Below are 26,753 nucleotides of genomic sequence, written 5' to 3'. Positions count from 1 at the left end.
TTTTAAAGATAGAGTGCTTTGTTTTAAATCTGCCAAAACTGCTTTAAGCACTGTATATCCTTTATGAGGGACAGCTTATGTATTTTTCAACCATATAGATCTTCAATTAGAAGACACTCAGTCCCCTAATGGCTAGCAGGCAAGTTCCAGTCAGAAGTACATACAAGTAAAGGGCTCCTTCTATTCTTTCAGAAAGAAAAGTATGCATGCAGTAGCATGCACGCACGCACACACACACACACACACACACCAGTCTCTACCCTTTTACAACCTGCTCAGCACACAGCAGGTACTGCAGCACCTTCTGCTGCTGTATTATGAATATAGGTAAGATTTTCAAATGGGATCTACCTTTGAGTTTTAATTTCTACCTATTTTCCATTAGTTCCCTCTGATTCAGCCTTTTGACTGTGTATTATTTTTTGCTTAGTGCACTCAAAAATATTTCTTAGATTTTCATATTGATATTCACACATTAACATACAGTATCTTTATTCAACAAAAATTTTAAAATCTAAGAGACAATTGTTTCTACTGAGACCTAATTAGACATTAGTCTTGCTAATTTACGATAAGCTGTGCATCTGTGCAGTTAGCTAACTTGCCTCTTCTTCACTGCTGTTATCCTCCTTTTCTTTTTCGTCTTCTTCCTCCTCTTCGGCTTCACTGCTGGAGCTGTCTTCTTTCAATTCCGTTTTCCAGTTATTAGGAACAGTTCTGTTTTTACGGAATTCAAGGGCTTGGTCAAAAGCTGTAAAAGGACCACCAGCATTTATTAACATCACAGGAAGAATCAGTTTGACCAAATCTTCTCATTAAAAAAGTAGCTGGGGGCATTGGGGAAAGAAAAGGAAAGATTGCCAATTAAGTGTTCTATCCCAAATTTAAAGAACTTCAGCAACATCTGCATTGCCCTTACTTATTTGTCTTACCAAGCCAAATGAGCCTGGTCTTCTCTGCACTGCATATAGAATTATTCAGAGCTATTATTAGGATTATTACTATGTTAGTGTCTACCAATAAACACCTTCTGCAGTAGGCCATGTATGAATATTTAATTAAGAGAACCCCTAATCCAAGGGATTTCTGTTGTGGTTTATGTAAATCACAACTGAGCAAGAAGGAAGAAATAAGCACAAGTACATATTAGAGCATGACCACACAAACTCAAAATTTCAAGTGACTCCACAATTCCAGTTTGCTGAGAGTGCAGAAAGGCAACCTTCTCAGAGCTATTAGGGATACGCGAACTACTTTATGCAGGTCTAAGGCAGAAGGTTGAATAGTAATCTAGACAGCCAGTGTGCACTGCGTGATTACATCCAAGCTTGGCATGTCTAAATTTAAAACAAATGCATTTAACTTGTTATTAAAAAAAAATTGGCCTCTAGATTTTCAGAAATTTTTACTTTCAAGATGTTACACTACAGGAAAACTCCTATATTTTAGTATTAAGACACGAACCAATGTACCAAATACTTGGTATAGTCTATGTAACAAAGTCCAAATCCACATATGCACCCATGTTAGCGTTTTCCCAAAAGAAGTTATTTTTACCTTGCTTTAACAAAGCATCAGGCTTTGGTGAAGTTTCACTAATCTCCCGAACATCTTTTCTTGGCACAGAAACACTAGATAATTTAGAAAACAATGAAAAATATTTTAAAATACTATCTTAAAAGATTTTAGAACTAAATTAATAGTACAATACAGGGCTGACCACTAAGAATGTGACAGAAGTACTAAACATACAGACAAAGCCCATGAAGAATACTCTGACACTTTTTTGATGTTATAGTCCAGTACAGCATTAGTCAGTTAATGGATTAAAAACAAAGCTTTTTAAAAAGTTTTGGGAAGACAATACACATCCACTCATTAACTGGCTTCCACTAACATTCTCCTTCCACTAACTGGTAGTTTTTGAAATCTCTCAAACACATACTCCTTAATAAAAACCTCATGTTAATGTAGCAAGTAACAACTCACCCCCCAAAACCAACAAAAGTCTATCTTGGGTGGGGAAGTAGAGTATTAGTTATATATATATACATATACATACATACATACATATATATATATATAAATCACTTATTCCTCTCTCTATTGTGAGTATGCTCGAAGAAACCAATCTGCACTACAGCTATGCTAGAGTGAGCATAGTTTTCCACTGACATCCATCAGTGTGAACAGCTGTCAATTTAGTAAGTGATATCCTAGCGTTAGTAAGGAACTAAACTACAATGGAATTGTTACATATTTTAATATCCTTTCGGCAAAAGCATTCTGCAAAACCRCACCAAGCGGAATACATAGTTGCAGCTTTTAAAATAAAAACTATAATCTAGACAAAATAATAATAATCTATTGTCATCCATCAGCCTTCTTCCTCTTCCTTTCTGACATGAGTTTAAGAACATGAAGTTCCTTATTCTATTGTGAATCTCAGTCTGGAGTTCCTAGATTTCTTTATTTTCTTTCCTTTTCTAAGTGGTAGTATTACAGCACTTTTCAGAAAGTAGCTGTAGTCTAGGCATATGCCTTACTTTTAAAAAAAAAACAGTCTATTTGTCTGTATTACATATACACACAAACACACCTTTCTGTGGCTGGATAAACCCATTGCAATATCTCAGAAAAGTGGTGCTCTCCAACCAAAGAAGAGGGAGGGAAATCAAGTCATTCTCAAAGTCAAAGCATCTTTGCTACAGTTGTAACAATGAAATTAAAACCAAGGCATCTCCTTAAGAAATCCCCTAAAATCAATACACCCCCTTATTAAGGCAGACAAAGGTCAAGCGTGATTGTCACAGCGTAGACTTTTCACAGGTTTCTAAACATTAGAAAAGCCTTGACAGAAGCTTGTTGGACTAACTGACATTACAAGTACTTAATCCACCACATTTCTTACTACCTTCTGCTTGACTGGTATACACTTTAATTAGCAGCCTCTACATTCCTACTCACAATTTGCCATCCTTGAAAGAGCGAACAAGAATATTGTCTTTTTTCACTGCAATATCATCGCTACAATCTGGACAAACAACCTGCAAAAATATTAGAAATGCAAAGTTTAGCGAGAAAAAAAAAAGCAACAAAGTAATAGGATATAACACTGCTTCTCAAAAACTTATTGGGCTCATTTCTTCTTAGGCAACTCTGAAATGAGAGCAACTTGAGTTCCTTTAAAATACAGGAGTCAGGGCCTTCTTGGATTATTTAATTCAGAAATTTATGCTCAGTCCTGGATGAACCGAGCTGTTGCCAGCAACATAAGAACAGCCTCCTGACAAACATTAAGTACCTGTCATGTCCTTATAGCTTATTCTACTCCTCATCCTAGAAGGACTGAGGACTGAACTTCCAAATGTTGCCACCTAACAGGAACTTCTTCTGAAAGCTTCCAGAAACCGCAAGGATTTCATAACCCACAGTTTCAGAAACAATGCCATACAGGATTTATAAAAAGCCTTTAAAAAAAAAAAAAAGCATTCATAATGAATGAATTTAGAATTCATAAAATATGTATTAGAATAGGATCTTTAATTCAAGGAGTAGATAATTAAGGCTAACACCAAGACAATATAGTATTAATTTGTTGAATTTTTAAAAGCTATTAAATTTTTGTAAAGCTAGTAAACAAGTCTAATTAATAATTTCAGGAATTTAATAAAAAATGAATCATTTAATAGATTTTCTAAAGTTCTAGTACAGAAAAGTGGCCTTCTCTATCATTCATCTGTCCTGACTCAAGACTTACATAGATCCCTGAAAGCTAATAAACTTCTGGCTGTTATAAATTCCCAAGGCACCAAAGTTGCACACAACTGCATTCCTAATAACATCCTGCCAAGTAGCTCTTCTTTCTTATATCAAATTTTTTTTTGAGCACACAGAAGATACCATGCAACAGAAGGCTTGCTCTCTCCTCAAAGAAGTCAGCAGCCACTTCGAATTTTAGAGGTTGAAGTCAAAAGCTCTAGTCGATTTGACAACAGAGTTGCGTATCATGGAGCACAGGCTAAATATGCTTCAAGAAAAATAAGCCTTACCAGCCTAAGTCTCCAAATTCCACGCATTCCACAACCTCTAAGAAATCACCTTACAAAGATAAAATTTCCTAATTAAAATGCAGTCTGATGTACAGTTTGTTGCAGTACTTAAATTTCAAGGTGAAAGACAGGGATGATGGCCCTCATTTGAAACAGGTGCAATCTCCTAATTGTCTAAGATGGAAAAAAGCCTTTTTGGCTTTAGCTACTGGCAGCATCAAGATCTTGGCAATTGTAAATCCACTCAGAGGCTGGAAAAACAGCTTTCCGCAATCTCTTTTAGTGCATCAAGCAGTATCAACTCAATTTTGCCTGAATCAAGTTTCCTCTAGGCAACCATTCTCTCCATGCTCCAGAACATCACAAATATGAATTGTGCAAAATAGGAATGCCAGTGAGACCACAGGAGGAGGAGAGGTATGTAAGCTCATTTTTCTGAAAATGCTTCAAACTTGTTTCCTTATTGCAACTTCCAAAAGCCTTAAGTACACATTAAAATTAAGCACTACCATAAAGCTTACCAAATCACATTCTGACATTAGGAGCAACTGACAGACTTTACTCGCATTATTACAACTATCTATAATCTTRCATACATGATTTTTCAGCGCAGAACCAAAGTGCTCACAGTCAGTCCTAAGCACAATTTTTACAAAACTTAAGCCGCTACAGTTCTAAATTAATGTGACTTTGGATATCAGTCCTATAACCAGATACACTGAGTACTCAGCTCCCACTTCAAGTCTTGACTGTTCTTCACTATAAAGGTTTTGTCTAATCTCGGAATCTCTAATCTCTTCAAACTTGCACCGTGTCCTCCATGTGCTTCTACACTAAGTGCACCTTTTTATCATGTCATTAATAAATGTCATTAAGGAAAGTAGTTCTRGGATACATGTTCTTCAGCATATTAAACCCATATTTTTATCGTTCATAGAATTACAATTAGCCATAATATAAAGTTAACCCAAAATTTCTCAGTAACAAAATAAAGCTACTTTGGAGGGCAACAACTACAGGAAAAGAGCTATTTGGGGTACAAATCTACTCTTTGGCACAACCTCTCAAGCTGCATGCAAGACCACATGCTGTAAGTCTGATAACTGAGGCTTAGTTCAGGATAAGCTATTTTCAGAGTTAACAAGTTCCATGCTCAAAGTAATTTTTCCCCCTATTGCTTCTCACTCATTTGCAGAACACCTTCCTTGAGGAACAAGCTATTCCAACCTCCAAATGAAAAAGCGTGTTTTTACTGTACCTGAGGAGAGTAAGCAATAACTCAGTTAACCTTAAGGTCCTGCGCACAGCTGCCCTGAGCAGCACAAGTCAAATACAGACTAGAGAGGCTGTCATGGGAACTGCTTACCACCTACGTGCAAGTCCAGCAGGACTAACCAACGCAAGTTACACAAAACAGCTCAAACCAGTACAACTGACCACCTCAAGAGCACTGTGTTACCCTTACCAACCAGCAGGTAGACCATATTGCATTAACCCTGATGACAGCTCTCAGTAAAGAGAGMGCTTCATACTCTTGCCTGTTAATCAAAGCTTTTCCTAACAGTATCTTTCATTAGTGTGAATATCTCCTTGCTGATTATTTTGTTCTCTCCTTTGTTGCAAAAGACACATCAATGATTCATCTTTTCCCACTATTTTTTTTCCAGAAAAAGTTTTGCTGGAAAGCCACTGGACTGCCACAGGAGGTAGCCAGCAGAAACGTAGGACCAAGAGCCTACTGCATACACCATGAAGTGTTAACTGTTACAATATGGCATCTTTTCAAAAACARAGCACAACAGCCTTCCTAAAATTAGATAATAGAAAATATTTTCAAGTACTGCAACTTTCATTGCCAGGCAGAAATGATTCAAATATTTTAGGAAAATATCTATAGTACTGATAGGTACAACATATGAAAATACTTTCATTTCCAAATATATACAATCCTTAGACTAATATTAATGTTTCACTAAGAGAAGCTTATTGTTTAAAAAAATATTTTCTTTAAACAAAAGCAAAAGACTCGTTCTAAAGGACTACAGCATTATTCTAAAGGAAACGTATTGGCAATTCTCTGCCTCCTACCATAGYAGCAAAGTAGTACTTGATTTGATTATCAAATATGCTTACATTCAGACTAGAAAAATAAGATTACTTGATTAAACTTTCTCTTTGCACTTCGTGTATTCTCTCCCTTAATAAACTTTGGTAATTGAGAAAAATTACGCATAGCATAGCGAAAAAAGCCCTCAAACATCAATTGCGTAACACTTCTTAGCACTTCAAGTTGGAGCTAGGTCAATAAGGTCTAACCATCTGGAAAAGTTAAAGCCACGTTAGCAATTATTTTTGAGAAACAAACATTCATACTTACTATAATACTGTTAAATTCTACCATTATGTCTATTAGTGATGAATATACCAAAAGGGGAAAAGAAAACAAAAAAAAAACCCTCACACTTCTTTGACGCCCAGAAAAAGGAAGGAACTTTCTACAAAATTAAATATTTAAGAAACTCTTACCAAGGCTGGAAACCAAAGGGCTTTCTTTTTATCCACACTGAAGCAGTCCACACACACAACTTTTCCTAATAACTCATCACTTTGTTTCCTATCGTCTTCATCTTCATCGCTGGAAGAGGATGAAGATTCTTCTTCAGGACTAAACAACAGAAGAGGATTTAAAACTCAGCTGTTCAAAACTATTAATTATTAGAATTACAGGTGATCCAAAGCTAACTGTTAATAGTAAATCTTCATGCCTCTGGACCTTTCGGATCAACATTAAGCTAAACTCATTTGTTTTTTCTCTCAGGCTCTCTATGCTGTTATTCTTACAGTCATATTCTACAAGTCTGCCATCCTCTGTCATACAGAACAAAAAGCTATTTTGAGAGGAGACATATCCCTGAAAGAGAAGCATCAGTCACGAACAGGATGGTGAGAGGGGGGCATGAGTCTATTAAACCTGAAACTGTTCTTCAAAAATGGCCAGTGAAACATTCTAAAACTGTTTTAATTTCACATTGAACAAAGGGCTGGAATATAAGTACACAGGTAAAGGTGCACACGTATGTCAATTAAAAAAGGTTTCATCTCATTGTTTTGATTGTTACAGTCTAGCGCCATGTTACATCTGGTTTTAACCACATGAGGAGTCTAAATGTACAATACTGCAGCAACTAAGACCACCTGCAACAGATTTTTTTTTTTAATAAAGCTCAGCACGCCTGGATTTTTTTTTTTTTTTTTTAACTATTGAATTTGCTGGTTAGTTCTTAGAAAGTACACAATATGCTCAATGAGCACATAATTCAGAGTTTTAAAAGCAATCTTCCATTTTTCATATAACTACTTATGAGCACAAAGCTCAATATTAACTGAAGACTCACAGTTAGCATTTATGGTCTAAGGTGAATTACTGTGTTTCATTTTCCCTACTCTAATTTTACATGATGATTTACCGTGCTCTGAAAAAGATTACTTTATTTTCCCTAACGTCCTTTTTTAAAGGAATAATTCCTTTTAAAATATAGTATGAAAGTCTCTCAAACCCCAGGCTGCATCCTGCATCTCCCATGGAAAGAGAAAGAAGTCACACAGATAAAAGAGAGAAAGAATCCTGCTTTTCTAAGAAAGGCCACAGCCTGGCTTAGTTTTGCAGAATAAAAATGACAAATCGCACTTATACAATTCAGTCAATGCAAATCATACAATAAGAAAATAATAGTATGCTGGTTTGCCATAATACTGTCTGGTGTGGTTAGGGAAACAGAGAAGACGACAATGCAGTCAGAGACACCAAGGAAGCTGCAATCACATTCTCTGTGCTATATGCCAGTATCATCCATCTTTTTCCTTCAATACATCACAAGTTAGCAGACCAATACTCAAGTGAATTCATGCTATTTCTATATTTTATTCAGAATTATACAGGCAACGTTTATTTTAAGCTGTCAAAAAATTCAGAGCAGGAAGGGGTAAATCTGAGTGTGGCATGATGCTTCCTACTTCAAAACTTTAAAAAAAAAAGAGAGAAAAACAATTACATATACTGCTTTCTATTTATTTATTTTTTAACTATTAAGTGCCCCCTTATATATAAGGAAGATGATCTCTATTTCATTCCCACGAACTATTGCTTTCTGAAGAACTGAACTCATTTCTTAAAATTTCAGTGATTAGCAGTCTTACTAACTGGGAAAACAAACAAAAAGAATGATAAAAAGGGAATTATAAAATCTTTTGAAGTTGCACATATGAACTTACTTCTACTGTGCTTAGTTATTACCTTCCAATACAACGGAAATGATTTTATTTGCTTTCCAACATGACAACGTTTTAGCAGAACCACATCATCAATTCTGCAGTTTAGAACAACCCAACATTCCTCGCTTATCTCTTTTTACCCTATCCTCTTTTTAAAAGAAAAGTTTCATATAAAAGAAAGGCTACAAAAACAAAACAAAAACACCAAACTATGCCATATATTGCTTTCCCGGTTCTTGTAATTTCCTCAGCCAGTATTCCTAGTACAGAGCTACATTACTAGCATTGGCAACAAAGAGGACATAACACAGTAATGAACATTTCCTGGATGATTTTGTATAATATTTATAATACTACATGTGCAATAACTTGGTTAAAATCAGCTTACTCTGATAAATTATAGTTTATGTTCATCATACAGCTGCTGACATTAAATACTCGGATTAATTCGCTATTTTTTAAACATAGATTTTTCCAGATTACAATAATAAAGAACTCAGGTACATAAGATATCAGGTCACTACACCTGAAGTTCATTTTTTTCTAATCAATAAGCTTTGCTGCAAACCATAATATTGTTTATCTATTTCTAAAAGCCCTTCAGAGACCTTGTAAGGAAAAACAGAAGTCTACCTCAGGATTCTGGTACCTACTACAAAGACTTCTCATCATCTAAAGAGATATTAGTTTAGTAAGAGTCCAACACAAATATAGTAGATATATTCAGAAACTTCTCTGTAGTAGAGTATCAGCAAATATTTCCTCTTGGCATGCCATTTTCTTTTTTTTTTTTTCTTTTTTTTTTTTTTTTTTTTTTTTTTTGCTTAAAAAGATAAAACTACATGCAAACAAGAAAAACCTCTTGTCAACAGCTGCTACTGTTTTAACTACAGATTAAGCGAGGACTTGTTGCAATTCGTGCTTGTAATGATACAGAGAAAAACAGACTTTCAGCTTAGGCACTACACAACAATTTTCATTTAACTTGCTGCACTTAATAGTAGAAGGCTGAATATACAACACTTAATAATCATAAAGAATTAGAATTTAATAGAAAGTACAACTTACATATGATTGGATCTCCTTCCTCTGTTTGTTTTCTTTCCTATAACAGGAGTCCCAAAATGTTCAGGATTGGTGAGTGGAAGCTGATCTAATGTCTGTTGAAATAAAACATATGCATTTATTTCAGTATTTTTTCATACATATGTATCTATATCTGTCTGTATTTGTACATATATATGTACACACACGCACACTTATATAAATGTTTGGTGCAAGTTACTTACAAAAATGTAGAAGTTGTGTAATTTGCTTTTTTTGTCAATAGTGAGACTTTCTTTGTATCACAATTACAGCACAGACCTGACTGCTTTAATTTTAAAAAGCAACCACTTTCTTCCCTCCCCCAGACAATTACTTTTCATCCAAAACACACACACAGCTCTCTCCCAGAAGTGCTGCTTTTGGGCTATCCAATGGCAGAGAACTAAATCAGGTGTTCTGCTGTCCTGGGATATTTAGTCTCTACAGGATGAATTTTCTACCTCTGTTCTACACAACTGGACTTAACATCCAATCACCTACTTACAGGAAATGAAGAAAAGTTCCTTACAAAATGGATCAGCAAGACAACCCAGAATCAGCAAACAAGACAAATCATGAATTATTAGGAAAAATATGATTAGAATGAGGGAGAGGAAAGACTTTAAAACAGTTTTAAAGAGAGCAGTTCATTGGATATTAGCAACAGAACAGGGAAAAGTAGAGGAAGAAAACTTTCTCCAATCAGCAAGAGTGCTAAAACATCAGCAGGAGGACTTTGTGACCTCCAGTATCTTCTTTCTACAAAACTGCTGTAATATTTAAAAGACCATCATTCTAAATTTTAAGGCTGCAGGGACACAGAGGTTTTTGTATAAGCATCTCTTGTTCTTTGAAAGAAGGCACACAGCCTTCTAAAATAAACATGCTCATTCTAAATACTATTCTCTGAAGTTGCTATTTTCAGGACTCTGGGAATTTTTAGGTGGTGTGAAACATCAGTCAGAATCTCAAAAACATTCTGTGTCAGGCAGAACCAAATTCAATACAGATAATAAAACTAGCCTTTTAAATTTTGAAGTAAATATATAAATATTTATGAGAGTTTTGGACACCATAACAGATTCCACAAACATGAAGAGGCAGAAGTGAAATTAAAGCTATTTTTGAACAAGGCAACTACAATGGGGCATAGCTCCAATTACAAAAGAAACAGGAGATGCAATTTTCCCTGCTGAGTAGCTATATCAGCATGAGCTAATTACAAGAAATACAGAACATCTGCATCTTTGAGTATGGGTGACAATGAATAGCCTATCTGTGACTTTTGGCCAGACATCAAAAGGTAAGATGAAAAGAACAATGACAAGTAGGTGTCACCTGAACATAAGGTTTCTTTGAATCTGACAAAATCAGCTGGACTGACTCTCGTTCAGCCAAATGGGAAGTAGATCAATATACATAATGATTTGGATTAAAGTTTTCAATCCTGCTTACTGAAGTAACATTCATGAACACATTAAAATATTAAAGAACAGAAGCAGTCTAATTGTCAAGAGTGTTGAACATCAATAGCAACAAAGAGCTAATCAGAGGGATAATGCATTCTTTCATAATTAGAATCTTTTTATTTCAATTCAGATTTAGGCTTATAATTCAGGCCCTCTTCTTTAGTTTTATCTAAATCTAGACTTGCATATATCCATTTCAGAAGATATCTGAACCTTTCTAAGAACGTAGTAACTAGACAGCATGCTCCACTGACTATGATGCATGAAGAATAAGAAAGCAAAAAACTTTCCTCAGTAGCTTTCCAATAAGCTTATATGTTCGTGCAAGTCCTTCCATCAGTCCAGATTATCTTACAAAATGAGAAATAAACCTCATTCTAAATTTCAACTACTGCAACTTGCTACAAATATTTGCATACTTTAATATGCAAATCTTTTAAGACACTAAATTACTTGCAAAATACTTATAAATGTGTTCAAATTAACAAGAGTAACTAACAGCTTGCCTTTAAAAGTATTGAGTTTCAGTTATTACAAATATTTACAAGTCAAACTTGATCATTTTACCTAAAATCCAACAGAACATAATTATTTTCAAAAATACAAATTAACTTTTATCATATACCATACTTAGATCTTATGTACGGCATGAAAAAAACAGCAATCACAATTACCTACATGCTATATAGTCCACACACCATAAACAATATGAAAATGAAAAATATGAATATGAATCTTTAACTTGCACAGTTTGGAGAAGTTAAATCACATTCCTTGGTTAAAAAAAATAGTAAAAAAAGGTAAACTAGACCCTGTAGATTGCATTTTACATAACCACCATTTTTCCTACTATGGATATAAATAATATCCTGAAGATTGAGGTTCTAAAAACACTGTCCTGGGTTTTTTTTGTTTGTTTTTTTCATTCTGAAGTAATCGTATTAAAATTGTTCATTACCTCACTTTCAGCAAAATGTCTTTCTCCTTTTAAACACAGGGAAGAGCGTCTGAGAGTCTTCTCATCACCATCATCAAATACTGTCATCACCAGATAAGAGGAGAAGGAAGAAAAAGATTTTTTTTTTTTAATCAGGACATTCAGTAAGCAATTGCTCTATGTCTCAGAAAGAAATGAGATAATACTTTCCAGTAGCCAGTCCTTAAAGCTGTACCTCCATACTACTGCATACCCAATCAAGCAGCTGCACAGAACCACTGAATGCGTAAGTTCCTGCCTCCCTGCAGAGCTACCCTATGTTTGCATATATGCTAAAATGGAGTCTTAACTGATCAACAGTTGAGTACATACAACGCATGGATCAGGACAGGAAAAGAGAAATGCACATAAGCTAAAACTGCAAAATAAGTTTTAAAAGCCCTTTTAATTTTTACAGAACTATTTCAAAACCAGAGTTCCTATGCTCTTCAAATGGAAGCTATGCTTACTATGGAGAAACACAGATGGATGTCTGGAGAGAGGGAGAAAAAAAAAAAAAAAAGACAGTCTGATGCCATTTGAGATTTTAGCCTTCATCTCCGCTGACTTCATTTAACAGATCTATAAAATGATAGCAATGTCAGCTTAAGGCAGATTGCACTAAATAGTGGTCAAAGTTCAAACAATTATAAAGACCAGCTACGGTGAGAGAAGAATCAGGGAGCTTCTGGACTTTGTTACCTCTGTTAATAACTATGCTCTTCTGTCCCTAGAAACTGAACCAATTCAATAGGAAACAGGTTCTAACACAGATGGCTCCAGCTACTTGCTTTATCTTTTATATACAAGGACAAAAACAAACAAACAGTAAAAATAATCACACTCTTGTCCTCAAAGTTAAGTGAGCTTTAAAAGTCTCCTCTTTTGCAGCAGGGATTAAAAAACAACAACACACCAAGCATAGCTGATCCAGCATAAAAGTTTCAGCAAGTTCTTTGTATCTCTTCCATCTCAATTCAGGCCTTCTCTTCTATCAAGCAACAGTACTGCTGAGCCTGCTTCAGTTAGTCTCGTTAGAATTCARGTATATGAAGGAAAACTAAAGATATGTAACCCTTTGACAAACAAGGGCCAAAATAACAGGGTTAAAAGGAAGGATGTCAACCAGCAGAAATACCTTGCAAGATGAGAGTTTAGTTTTCAGTCACCTGACTTATAAAGCATAACATTCACAATTTTATTTTAACATTTGCTAATTAAAGAAATATACAAAAAGCAGAAAGGCCCAGGAAAGTTCCTGACTAGTATTTATTTGATATCAAAGTGTCTTCTGCCCAATTTTGAGAATTTCATCCATACACAAAAACCAGCATTAATGGGGGAAAAAAAAAAAAGAAAAGGCTATCCTTCCTTACCACCATTCCCTAGTGCATGTTTTATCACTAACTAGTAATCAGTGATTATACTATAAAGTATCAATTACAGATGCATTTCTCTCACTTGAAAATTTGTTGAAAAAGTATCAAGGGCAACCACTGTACCAGGGAATACATAGATTTTGGAGCTGCATCTCAAGTGGTCAACATGCAATTAAGCCCTCCCTTCACTAAGTGAAGTAGAAGGCAGCAGGTTTGTAATTCAGCTTGTGTTAATTAACTCAACGGAGTCTCCTTATATAATGAGAGATTTAAAAGAATCTATCCTCTTCAAAGGATAAGCTGACTGCAACAAGGGTAAACCTATTCAGGGCTAGGATACTGCTGCCTGCAGTCTCTTCTCTGTCAGAGGATTTCTTAATTATGTTCCATAACACGAATATATTCAAAGGTACAGCTTCATCTGGCTGAGTCACTTGCATGGTCAGTATAGCACATACAGCTTTAACACATATGATGTTTTAATCTAAGGAAACATCCTCAAAATAATCTATTGAGCAGAAGCACCAAAGAGTACTCATTTAAAATACCTATCCTGAAATTGCGGGNAAAAAAAAAAAAAAAAAAAAAAAAAAAAAAAAAACATGCAAAAACGCACAATAGAAGGGAACTTACATTTAAATAAAATAAAGATTAAAGTAAATAAATGCATTTCTCACAAAAATTGAAAGGGAAGAAGCAATGCACTGAGGCAAAAGTGGAGAAGGGGGTCGGAGGATTTTTGAACATGTAAAATTCTACGTAAGTAGGAAAGTAAGCAACCTCATGAAATTTGTTTTTATATGAAACATGATCTTACAAACATAAGAAATACAGGGATGCTCCTTAAAGCACTCCAAGCTTTAGCATTAAAAGAGTTTCAAGGAGTTCAAAAACAGTTATTCCTCTAAATGTTATAAGCTTCTTCTGAACTGGGATGAATGGTAATAGACAATGACTTGTTGAATGGTACTACTTCAGAGCTGTCTATCCCTTCACTAAGTTTTTGACTGAGTCAAAGTAATTTTGTTCAGGAAACCATTAATACTATAAGTAATTAGATACTTCAAGAAGCGCTAGGACAACATTAGGTTTGCTGGTTAAGTGTGCTAATTCTGAAATTTGGTAATGAGAACTATCCCTCGAAGGGAGACTTGCAGAATGCATCTGCAAAGTCATCATTGTCTGTAAAAATAATTTCAATATCATTCCATTTACCTTCCTGACAAAGATTATTTTAATCATCCACTCTTACTGTCACTTTAAGTACACTACACAGTCATCAGCTGTGATACTTTTACTAATTCTGCAAGGTGGACATGCTTTTATCTACTAAATAAGGTTTTCAGTCTCAACTCTCACATCTCTGCTTCCTGTTTCTCAAGCTCAGGATTTATGACAATCTCATCTTCTTTGATTCACAACTGCAACCTTATGCTAGCTGCCTTCAAAAATCTCATCTGCGTGTACTTGTATCTTACTCTTCCTGCTGAATCACTAACTTCAGAATTTTCTAATAGTATATTAAATACCTAAGAAGCAGTTGCCAAAGACCTCCATAATTATCTGGTGTCCCAGTTTTACATTGTGATGAGTACGGCCCCAATGATTTCTTGTTAATAAGGTAACAAACCGAAAACTTTTCATATGAAGTGTATCATACACAGTATACATACAACAGTTAACACTTAAGAGTTAATTTCTTTAAGCATTTTATGACAGAATTAGATTTCTCCTAACTCTAACTTTGTCCTCCAAGCTAGTTTACTCTTAACTCTTTAAAATGTTCAAACATTAAGCAGAATCTTATCCTTCACTTGGCAATGTTACTTTTCTCCAAAGTCTCAGAAGCTTAGACATTACTGTGCAAATGTGGCCTACTGCAAACGTGGTCCCTGAAACTACTTGCTTGCCTTTCTTGCCCACGTGATAGAGAGCTGCTAGAAAGCAAATGTGAACACACGAGACCCGAGGCTAGTCAGTAAGAAAGCATACACGTACTTCCTGAATGACTACCTAGCTAAAGAGTGATCTGAAGAGCTTCAGAGCAACTACAGCATATACTGCCTTCTCTTCAGAAGACAAGCTAAAAACAAGATAAAGAAAGAGCAAAAGTATACGTGTTATCAATGGAGAAGGGGACAACTATGGCGGAAAGCATGGGGGCTTCCTACAGTCTGACATTCATGAACTGAAGGTTCTGCTAGGCTACCCATTCACTCCAGATAAGCAGAGAGTTTAAGTTATTAATTAATCATTTCAAAGAAGGATTATGAAGTGCTAGGGTTCATTTTACCAACACACAGTTGCAGACCACAAAATAAGTGAGAAACTGTTCTTCACAAGGATTAAAAAAAATTACCTCCTCAAGAAAAGTATTTCTGCAGCGAGCTTTGGTTCTGTGTGCGTGTGCATGTATGCATGCGTTATATTTGTCTGAGATGCATATGCATGTATTTTATAAATAAAAAGTTTGAAGACACATGCAGCTCAAAAAAATCTCACATCATGTTTAAAACTTAGGCAAAAAAACCCCACAAGTCAGTAGCCCTTTTTTTTTTTTTTAATGAGATTTTATCCAAACACATAACTAATCCTCTTACCGACAGTGTACCAGCTTGCATCTGTTAACTTGTTGATTACTGCTTCCTGGTAAGTTCCATCCGGATTCTTCACTTCTACAACCGTTCCTACCTAAAATACAAAAGCCACTTAGCATTTGAGAGCTTCTGAAATAGACAAAGTTAACACTTTTGCATTTAAGCAAACAGAGCGCTTTTCTAAGAACTTTTTTAAATATACACCAGACTKTTGCAGTTTCCCTTTAAAGTGTTTATACCCCTTAAAACTTTTTCCTTCTAAAATAAACCAACTGAGCCAATTCTTTCCTGCCAGCAGGTGGAGAACAAGAATCAGTATGAGTGATGTCATCCTCTTGTATAAGAGCTTGCCTATCAAATCCTCCAGCTGAGTTTTCAAAGCAATAGTGACTTTAAAAAGAGCCAGTCAAACTTCTTAGCTTTAAGGCTGAAAAGAACAGAGAGGCTTGCATCAGTCTGCATTGCTGCATCCCCTTTAACTACAGAGGAAAAAGGATAATACAAAAAGGAAGAGTGTACTAACTCTGGCTTTGCAACATTATCTTTCACACTCCACAATACTATCTGGCCTATGTAATAAAATCACCCTTCCGCTTCCAGCTCATGCACATCTCTGCAAATACACATTTATGCAAAATGCTGAAAAAGAATGCTTTTCAAATTGTTGCCAAAAATGAAACAAAGGTATTACCTTTAAGGGACCTTTTATGTGGTCATCCTGTACTTCCACTGTTGAAGAATCATGTCTAAATGTTACCTAAAAAATATAATTCAACTGACAATCACTTGATACAATTGAGCAGCATAAACACATGCAGATGTCAGTAGACAGTGTCTTACTCTCATCTTTCAATTAGTCACCATAATCAGCTAGCTGAAACTGTCTTTCATTCAGGTATTTTAGAAATACAGGGAAATAATTTCCTAGTTGCTACTGAAATCTTTTAAAATACTTTTAACCTTCTGGAGCAGAACTCTAAAGGAAGTCACAAACTATTGTTTATCAAGAAGTTTAACGATCTTGATTTGCTCTAGTACCAAACAAAAAGAGGAGAAGGTTTAGAGAGTCCTGAGCATAAAGAACATTTAAGAAATATATATCTAACACCTTTTTTTTTTTTTTTTTTCCCACTGTTGCTGCTGATGGTTAAGCAGCATTTCCCTCACTCTGAGCTGAAAGACCCACAAAACAGTACAGGGCACTGCTGTCAGTAACAAACCCAGAATAGAATTCTGTAGCCTTTCAGTTCATGTCAGCCTAGCCTAAGTATTGCTAGTAATAGGACATAAACATCCAGATTGTTATACTTTTGGATGTAAAATATTTTTAAAATAAGTAAAATCTTTAAGTATTTCTGGGGTATTTTCTTGTCGCTGACTGTATCTCTAGTCCTACACCTTCTGTCCTAATATAGAGTGGCCTGGAAATTCAAATTTATGATCAACTATTTCAAACACTGTTCCAATTTCACTTATTTTACTGAAAACTAACTTGGTCATGACCAAAGTCACAGGATTACCCTATCAGTTGGGCCTAAAGTTAATTCCACTCTTGTTTTAAAAACTCAGGGAAACTGAGCAATCTGGCATTACCTATCTGTACATTTTTACACATTCACACCACACGAAATATGCTAAGGTGCACCAGGACACACTTGTTTGGCCTAAGGTTACGATGTTTTTAATCTAGTATTTAAAATAGTCAGTCACATACACAAGATTTAGCTGTCTAATGATTACTCTAAGCTACAGCAATCCTACATTAAATATGAGGACTTAGTTCACAAATGAGCCCAAAATTGGTTTCCCTGTAGAACACGGTGACAGCAGAATTTSCTTCAGAACAGTGTTCTTTCTCTGCCACCAATTTTCCTACTGAGCCTCTTCAGGAGGACAGTTTAAGGGGTTTTGTAAACCTTGAAACTAGCTAACAGGCAAGAACAACACCTATAACCAGAAATGAAGAGAGCCTACCTTGACCGACTAGAAAATAAATGCACTAATATGCTTCACTGACTTAGAGGTGCTACTTCTAGAAACAGTAATTTTGTCCATATTCCRTCAAAATCATGGCATTACATAGTGAAAGCCTGTTCTTTTTAAAGTTGCATCGTCCCACTAACTGGCAGCAAATACTTCCTGTCTGCTGGATAGAGGCAGATCATATTTTATGAATTGGAAGCCAGACAAAAGATTATGTGTGGGAATTAATACAGCTTAAGCCACCATTTGAAATTTAACCTGACAAATACAGATATTTACTCCTCTCTTCTTTGGGATTTATCCAGAAATCCAAAGTTCATAGCTAGGATGCCCGATATCTGACAACAGTAACCACACAGCGGTCACTATTCACTCAGCTGGAATATCCAGTATATCAATTTTGACTTATTTGTTTTAATTGATTTTTTGTTATTATCTTAAATGCGTTTTACAGCAAAAAGGAACTCTATCCAAAACCATGTGCTAGCCACAACGTACTAAAAAGAAAGGAGAACATAGTAACTTGCTATTCTGTATTCCAGAATGATTTTTTCTTTTAAAGATGCCTTGTGGCTTTGCCGCTTTTTCAGGAGAAATTTTTGATACTAACCATTTTAGCTTCTTGAGATAATGCATATGCACTATATGTATATTAATAGGAATATTCAAACTACAAACACAATGTGGTACTACTGGCCTTTCTTGAAGCTGATGGCAGTGATGCCAGTATTTGTCAGTGTGGGTTTTAAAAGTCTTTTCTGTCTCAGGTAAAAGTTTGCTACATCTAGCAGGTCAATTTGTTTAGATTCAATTGCAATTTTCCCTTTTTTATCACCATCCTGAAAAGACAGTCCTCTAAGACAGGCTCTATAAAGTAGATGCTTCGGTAGATTCCATTTAATGAAGCCAGGCACTGAAAACTGTTTCTTTTGAAACTTCTGTGGAGTATCCAGATACAAAAAGGTGAAGATGGCTGTGTCCCTGCAGACACTATCAAAATAAACTGGCTTAAATATCTCTCTTTAAAAATAATAATAACAACAGAAGTATAATTGATCCTATGGAAATGGAGTGGACTACCAGTGTTCTTATGGCAAAAGCCTGGCTCTTTAGTGAAACCTATACTGCCTTCTATACCTTTCAAAAGACCAGGTAATTCTGTAGATTCTACTGCTTTCCACGACAATGTGCATAATGTACCTACACTGTTAATGTAGAACTCTGCAGCATACACAGAACTTGCCAAAGCCTAGTAAAGTCTGAAATAAGGCATCTGTTGATATCAAAATGAAAAATACATTGCACTTGATTTAAATTGAATAGTTATTGATTTATGCTGGTGATGGAAAAAGAAGTTTTTATTAAGGTGCCCCTCAAAATACTCTTAAGAAGCAAAATTTAGCAGAAGAAAGTGGATAAAAGGAGAAGCAATGGAAGGTATTTTACTTGTCTGAAAACAATTTAATCTATACCATTAAAATACAGTCACCTTCCTCTTCCTTTCTCAAGGGTGCATCTAGTTATGAAACTTAAATGGAATCTTCAAGCTAAAGTTGGTATTATGAAGCCAACTGAGTTTCCTGATAAGGAAGAGATAACTACCTCAAACATGACTCGAGCATAARAGACATGGGGTTAAAGAAGTGGAAGATAAACAGAGAGTATAAATGACCAAAACTCCAGACAATGTGAACCTGGTAGTAAAAATCCTGCCAAAAGCTAATACTCAGAAAGTCTATATGTGCTTTTATTTTTGAAAAGTTTTTTTGAGAAAAATCAAGCTGTCAGTCATGTTTAGGGAACATACACTCTTGGTTGAGAAAAAACAGTGTGAACAGATTCTGTTACCRCACTCTTAGATAGATAAATAAATCACTGTACAAAGGAGTAACAGTATTGCAGACCTTACTGCTCTAGATTATGCAGTAGCAAATAGAAAAGAAACATACGCACACATGCATCCCCCAGAAACTTAGAGCCACAGCGCTTTAGACAGCCTCCACAAACCACAGTAAAAACTTTATTTCATTTCATTTCAAGATCCTTCTACAAAATACTGCAGTGACCTAGCTGCAATAGATCCATATGAAACTACTTCTCAATGGAAAGTGTGCCCAAGTGCAAAGGGCCATCTAAGGAAGGTTACAAGTCTTCTGAAGGAGCTGAAAGGAATTAAGACTTAATTTAGGCACAATTCCTGTACTTTAATACCAATACTTAACAGCTTAAATACAGATACTTAATAGCTTAAACTCAATGGTGCTGTTAAACATAACCCAGCTGATGCAGTTAACAGTTAAGACTAATGAAATGAAAAGATCTCTAATTTGCTCTAAAGGCTTTTTAAAGATGTCAGATTTAAGACTAACATCTTTTCATTGTACTTACTCATCAGATCAAGTGACAGCCCTTCCCACCAGGGCTTTTGGGGATAACTTATTCTCTCTTACACATGCTATAGGCAAAAAAAGTCAGACACAGCACGATGGCAGGTCCAAGCAACACATGATAGTTTGTAATGGAGCATTTTCATTTCTTTTTACAGCAGACATTAAAAAAAAAAAATCTATTTTAACTCTGTTGCATCTAAGCAGTATATTACCACTCTAATTTCCTCTTCAGAAGGGCTTTTGAACCTGCTCTGTTACATTTCTGTATGAGTTTAAGAGGCGGAAGAGAAAAATACTGCCTGCTCCCAGACTAGAAGTTCCTAGGGCAGCACCATCCAAACAGAAATTTAAGACCATTTTACAGTGTAGACTTACTATATACAAGCATATGTATAAGTAAATATACATACTTACTTTAAACAAGTAGATAAGTAAACAAGCCTCCAAATTGTTCTTTTTATTTCTACTAATGATGCAGTAAATTTCCAAGGGATGTTAAAATATGTATCTTCTATTCATTCTCTCCAATTTTTATTAATACTGTATATGGCTTGTATTTACTGGTAGAGTCATCATAAAGACTAGGTAAGATCACCTGCTTCCTATTCTATAGGATTTAATATGACAAGTTTTTTTTTGGAAGACAGCAGGGTTTCGTCTTATTCCTGAAGCATTATCTAGTTGCCACTGCTAAATGGCAGTGACCTGTGCTCCCTGAATAACTATTTTAAACCTACTTTGTTATCATGAATTACCTAAAACTTTTTATTCTCCTGTACATAAACCTGCATTTGTCATATTTTAATAAACTATTTTAAGGTTAGCCTAATGGCATTGAAGGGCACAAATACCAGATTCAGGCAGATGGCAAAGCAGTAGAAGAAACAATGTATTTATTCAACTGCAAGGGAGGGGGAGGGAAGTGCGTAACCCCCACCTCCACAACAAGCATACTGTTCTTTCACAGGCTGCACTGCTAGTCTTCAAGGAACAGATAGCCTCTTATTTGTCTTCAGACTAGAAAGTTTCATGTTACGTTATTTCAAACACCAACGATGTTTTTTCATGAAGGGTTAGGAGGAAAACCACATACCTTGACTTTGACAAGCCTTTTTGCTGTCTTGATCTTGGCTTCACAGAAGGCTCCTCTATACTTAGCACTTACATCAGTGCCCACTGTGAGATAAGGAGGCTCATCAATGGCCTGGAAGAAAAAAGGAACACAATTGGTTTTTAATTACTCAAATATTTTCAGCCTAGTCCTCAGAAACACAGGACCACTGGCAATAAAACTACTACTGTCTTCCTTAATGCAGACAAATTATTACAAAACAGCCCCATAAAGCTTACCCTCAATTCACACATGCATTACAGCAGTAGCAACACTGCTGTAACGGGAGGATGAATGGGCAAAGATGATGAAGGGGCCAGAGGAAGGAAAGGTCCTGCAAAAAGTAAGAGGTGGCACCTGAACTGGGAAACAGAAAATGGGAGCAGAGAGAAAGAAATGTTATGCGCAGGAGCTGGGGAGAGGGAAATGGGTCCAATTAGTACACAGGGTAGACTTATGAAGGCTCCCTTCTTTCAGAGGGGAACAACTGAGGTATAATCCAGGATAGGTGATTTTGAATATCTGAACCACCTCATCCTGTTATTTCACCCAAGATGGGTCAGAAGGGAAGCCAACTGGTGGCAAGTGACAGGAGCAAGCTACATTTCTAAGAGGTGCAAGCCTCTCTCCATGCAGCCCCAAACAAGAACTGAAAAGAAAGATCTAAACCCTTGTCTAAACCCATATTATGTTTGTGTACCTCTAGCGATTCAAACACAGCTCACAACAGGCAATTCTGATTCACTCTTGTTCTCCCTGGGAAGAACACAGAGGTAACAGTCTTCCATAGGTCTTAAGAGTTACTGTTTGAGACTGTACATCTCCCTGAAGTGTTTGCATTCAGTAGCAGAGATTTCCCATTAGCTGTTTCCAACTCCAGTGGGACTGAGATAAAGGTATCCAGTATATACCCAAGTTCTTCCATGTATGGTTTTTCAGAAATTTATGTTTTGCAAAATCGAAAAAATGAGACATGAGATGCTAACAGACTGTATTAATAAACTAATAGACTGTATTAATAAAGTTTTACCTTGACTTTGCTCAAGTTTACCTCAGTCATCTTCATGTAACAGAACCCATTCCACACTGCTAGAAAAATGTTATCAATCTATGCTTGTTACAACAACCAGYAACATAAACGTGCTAATGAACCTCTCCCCTTCATGCCCATATGACTGCACTGGGGGGGGGGGGGAAGGAGCAATACTATATTCATGAACAGACATCCATATCTGTTATGGATTCTGTAATAATAAAATTTAACTGAGATTAAAAAGATTCGTTAACAGTGTTGGTATGCTGATACACGCTTCCTCCTTGCTCCCTTAAGAGTCCAAGTGTATTTGTCTTCAACAAATACTGCAAGGCTTTTTCTCTTACTCCAGTTGGAAGGATGGTAAAATAGTAACACAAATGGTGATAAACTTGATTTTGCTTAGTGCCCTCAGCAGGTCAACTGTCCCCTTCCTGCAATGTAGATCTGAAAGGGGAAAAGCAGCAATAGACACTCTTATGAAGTTAGTCAGGTTCTGGAAGGGGAGAATCCTCCTGCCTTCTTCAATTCTTCAGTAGCAAAGAGTACAATGTTAACAGCCTTTCATGTCCTTAGGTTTTCTTAACTTAGTGTGGATTACTGAGATTAGTTTACAAAGAAACACAGATCCCAGCTGGGTCAACACAGATGCACATAGCTAGATCTCTCCTGTGAATACACGTTGTAAGACCCGGTTGTGTTAGTATCTGTTTATATCTCCCTATATAGCCCAATATGTGATCTTGAGAACTGGAGTCATAGTATTAAGTTTAACTTACAGAAACTAAAAAACACTTCCTTCACTACTGCAGAATCTTATTAAAAAAAATGAGAGAGAGAGAAAAGTTTATAGTACTAGGAAGTAAGACAATCTGAAGGTCTGTTTGGGAGTCTACTGCTTCAAATAATACTAGCAATATTATCATAGTTCAAATGCTACAAGGAGGAGCAAACAATTGTACAATCTCCAAACTTTACAGTTCTAAATTCTTATTGAAGCTGTAACTATCAAATAATATTCAAACAAACAATAGTGATAAAATAATCACTATTCTGGCTTAAAAAAATCCTCCATAAGAATATCCACTCTTGGAGTGAACACCTGTAAGAATAATTTCTACTATCACGCAATTTAATTTCAAATCCTGACCTAGAGCTCAACTTTTTTTTTTTTAACAGATAACTTCAAAATTACTGTAATTGCAATAATAAATATTAACTAATTCCAGGGAAAGAATAGCAAACACATGGACTATTTGATTACCACCGTAGGTATGTTTTTGCCACACATACAGAACTGGAGCAACTGTTGTTAGGAATATTTATACCAATAGAATACGTTTATTAACCACTATGAATCATTTATACATTTTTAAAGTATTTAATAACCATGTGATTTCAACAGCTATGTTTAGGATAAAACTTCAGGAAAAGTTTATCATTTCACTGAAAACACAAATTAAGTGGTCTTTTCCCAAATCGCCTAACTGAAGTTTACAATATACTTCACTCATTCTGACTGTTTCAGCTGAAAGGGGTAAGTTCAGACAACAAGCAGCACGTGGTCTGCTGTAGAAAATGCAAACTAGAAAAGTAAACATTAATGATCAAAGTCTCGCATGAATTTCAGGTAATTCTTATTGTGACTTCCGTCATTTTCACCAACTCTAAGTGAGTCATCTGTTCTCAAACAGAAAATTTTATTCAATTCCATCAAAATTGTAAAGATTAAGTACACAGTTGTTTTTACCTGTTATCCTTTCTCTGCTCTGTGTTTAGATCATTTACTAAACGTGCTTACTCTCGGACTGAATGCAGCTTTGCCTACTTAACATGTTTTAGTGGGGTTTGCTTTTATTCTCTCTTTGCTTTTCAACCTAAGTTACCAAAAGATGGTACTGTCAAAAAATTGAGCTAAAATCTGAGAACATGATTCAGTACTCTTGAAAGAGGCATTGTAAGCACTCTGGAATTATATCAATATGAAGCATTGCAACTCTCTAAGGCAAAGGGGGAGATGCAGCGCTGGATCATTTTAAGTCAAATGTTTTAAGTTTCTTTTAAGTTGTAGAAGACTTTTAAAAGTTGCAGAAGACTCAAGCCTGAGACAGCACTACTAGCCTCACTGTATGTAGCTGTCCCCCAATCTCTGGGCTGCAGTCCCAGCCTTTGCTTTACGCTAAGGAGACAAGATAATCTGAATTTCCTTTTGCGTTTTACACCTCAACGTAAGACTCTTCACCTGTGGGTAAGAACTACCTTCTTAGGAGCCCTGCACAGCCCCCTCCCCAGTCAGCTTTTGCTAACTGGGAGCCTGTGAAGCCCCAGACCACCACCGGGCTCTTCCACCGCGCAGGGCGGCCCRGCCGCCTGCCCCAGGTTTCCCCTCGCCCTCCCCCGCGCTGGGGGGCGAGCGAAGGGCGCGGCGATCCCCTGCGGGTTCTCCCCACTGGCGGACGGCGGCTATTGCTTCTAACGCCCTCCGGGGCGCGGCTGGGCCGGCGCCGCGGGGCAGCTGTGGGGAGAGGCAGGTCTTCCCCGCAGCTCTGCGAAGCTGCTGCAGAGCGCGTTTTACGAGCGACTTCAACAGTTCTCCAAGCAGACGAGGGCTCCCGCGGCCCAGCTGCGGGAAGCAGAGCGAGCTCGGCTCCACAAGCGCGTCTAACTCGCGGGAGCCCGCAGGGGCGGAGGCGAGGGCGGCGCCGCCGGGCGGGCGGGAGAGCGCCGGGAGGCGGGCCCGGACCTGGAAGCTGCCAGAAGTTTCTATCCGCCCGCCAGCGCCGCCCGCGCTCCCCGGCGGCGCCGGGGCCTCCGGTAGATTAAAGGCGGATTGCCGTTAAACTAAATTTGTCCCCGTAAGGCGATTGCCGGGGAAAGCTGCGGGCAGGGCTTTGCGGGARCGGCGGCAGCGGCTGCGTCTGAGGTGAAGCGCGGCAGTTACCCTGCCGCCTCGGGGAGGCTCCGCCACCTGCGCGGCGGAGCGCAGCCCCCCGCCGCCTCGCCCCAGAGCCCTCACGAATGGAGGCCGTTAAATACCCACGGATGGGCTGAACGAATCCCACCACGTACACACTGGGTAAAAGCGAGTGACTGCAGGAGCCTTCGACAGAGCAAATCCTGTTTTTGTGGTTAAAGTAGCTTTCCTGACAGCGAAAGCTGAAAACCAATACTGTAAATYCTGCATACAGTCACAGTGCGTTTAATTCCTCAGGAACAGTATTAAAATGCATAGTATGCTGCATATCCTAAGTCAATAGCCAAAAAACAGCTTTAAATTATTATTTCTGACATTCTTTTGAAAGGGAAAGAAGGGATAAAAAGAAATGAACTTTCTGCAGTTYGCAGCTCTTTTTAGGAAATCCAGGCTAATGGACAACCACTTCACTAGTGCCTAAATTTTATTTTATTAATGGAAGTAGAAAGAACAGTTTCTCTGATATCTTAATTCACAACTGCTATGCACATTTCTGTACAGACAGGATTTTCTATATGCAGCCCTGGCTGCCACAATTGAAAAGCTGGTTTACCACTTAAATAAGGAGCAGTCTCTAGGTGACCAGTCAGCAATTTCCACCAATTCAGTGGCTGAATTTTCTTTGGCAGGCAACACAGACTTCTGGAATGATGCCGCTCCTTCAGCCTTCGAGCTGATTATACTTGGAAGAATTGATAAAATGGCCAGATGCCCACATCATAAAAGAACCTGCATCTTCTGAATTTGGACATTTACATCCATTTTATAGTTTGGATCTTCCAAATGTCAGGGAGGAAATACAGACCCTCCAGAACACTTTGGAATATATATATATTTAATTCAAATGACAGTGATATCTCATTTTTAATGCTGTTGAAAAAMAACATATAGACAAACTGGAGAACTGACCACTTCATCTGTGGGATGAAATTATCCTCAAACCTCCTCTTTCAGCTGTGCTGCAATACTATATCCAAATTGCCTTGTAAGAGTCTGTCATGTCATGAAGCAGCTGACAGAATTTCTTTACACTGGCCTTCGCCTATAAGCACTTTTAATACAGTGTGTACAAATATATTATTTCCATCTCCTAATCTGTATTCCTCTGCACTATGTACAGGATGTTCCAAGTAAACTACATGAAAACAAGATTAAGCATTCAATCTACACACATAGCGACATGCTTAGTTGGAGAGCCTGCAGGACCGCTTTCAGATTAACATGCRAAGACAAAACTAGGTCTGTACCTTCCCTTTGTCTCCTTGTATGTACAAAGTTTGAAGATGCCAAGATTTCAGCTTTCGAATATTCAAAATTCAGGCTCTACCTAGTCTACAAGACTATGTTGACACAAGTGAAACATACTCATTAAAGCCAAAAAAATTGAGCTACTGAAAAGAAAAGACTGGTTTTAGCTTTTATGTGGAAATT

At 36.9% G+C, this 26,753-nt stretch overlaps 1 protein-coding gene across 3 annotated transcripts in view; it reads right to left on the bottom strand.

Moving 5' to 3' along the window:
* ARID4B (AT-rich interaction domain 4B) overlaps positions 1 to 26,753 on the bottom strand; it is a 95,807-nt gene that overhangs the window by 43,302 nt on the left and 25,752 nt on the right. For 2 of the 3 annotated variants that reach the window (XM_085315463.1, XM_085315464.1), the window contains exons 2-10: positions 21,298 to 21,408; positions 16,523 to 16,588; positions 15,835 to 15,925; positions 11,838 to 11,917; positions 9,393 to 9,484; positions 6,579 to 6,717; positions 2,968 to 3,047; positions 1,558 to 1,631; positions 606 to 751 (exon numbers count right to left, since the gene is read on the bottom strand). In XM_085315463.1, the coding sequence (XP_085171589.1) occupies positions 606 to 751; positions 1,558 to 1,631; positions 2,968 to 3,047; positions 6,579 to 6,717; positions 9,393 to 9,484; positions 11,838 to 11,917; positions 15,835 to 15,925; positions 16,523 to 16,588; positions 21,298 to 21,408 (879 nt within the window). Of the gene's footprint in view, positions 1 to 605; positions 752 to 1,557; positions 1,632 to 2,967; positions 3,048 to 6,578; positions 6,718 to 9,392; positions 9,485 to 11,837; positions 11,918 to 15,834; positions 15,926 to 16,522; positions 16,589 to 21,297; positions 21,409 to 26,753 lie in introns of those variants that run through there. The other variant, XM_085315465.1, reaches the window with a different exon arrangement.

The sequence above is a fragment of the Rhea americana genome, unplaced genomic scaffold (genome assembly GCF_003343005.1).
Source record: "Rhea americana isolate MKP2758 unplaced genomic scaffold, rheAme1 scaffold_43, whole genome shotgun sequence".
Lineage (NCBI taxonomy): Eukaryota > Metazoa > Chordata > Aves > Rheiformes > Rheidae > Rhea > Rhea americana.
Note: the sequence above shows the minus strand (reverse complement) of the source record. Positions and strands in the feature narration are given on the sequence as shown.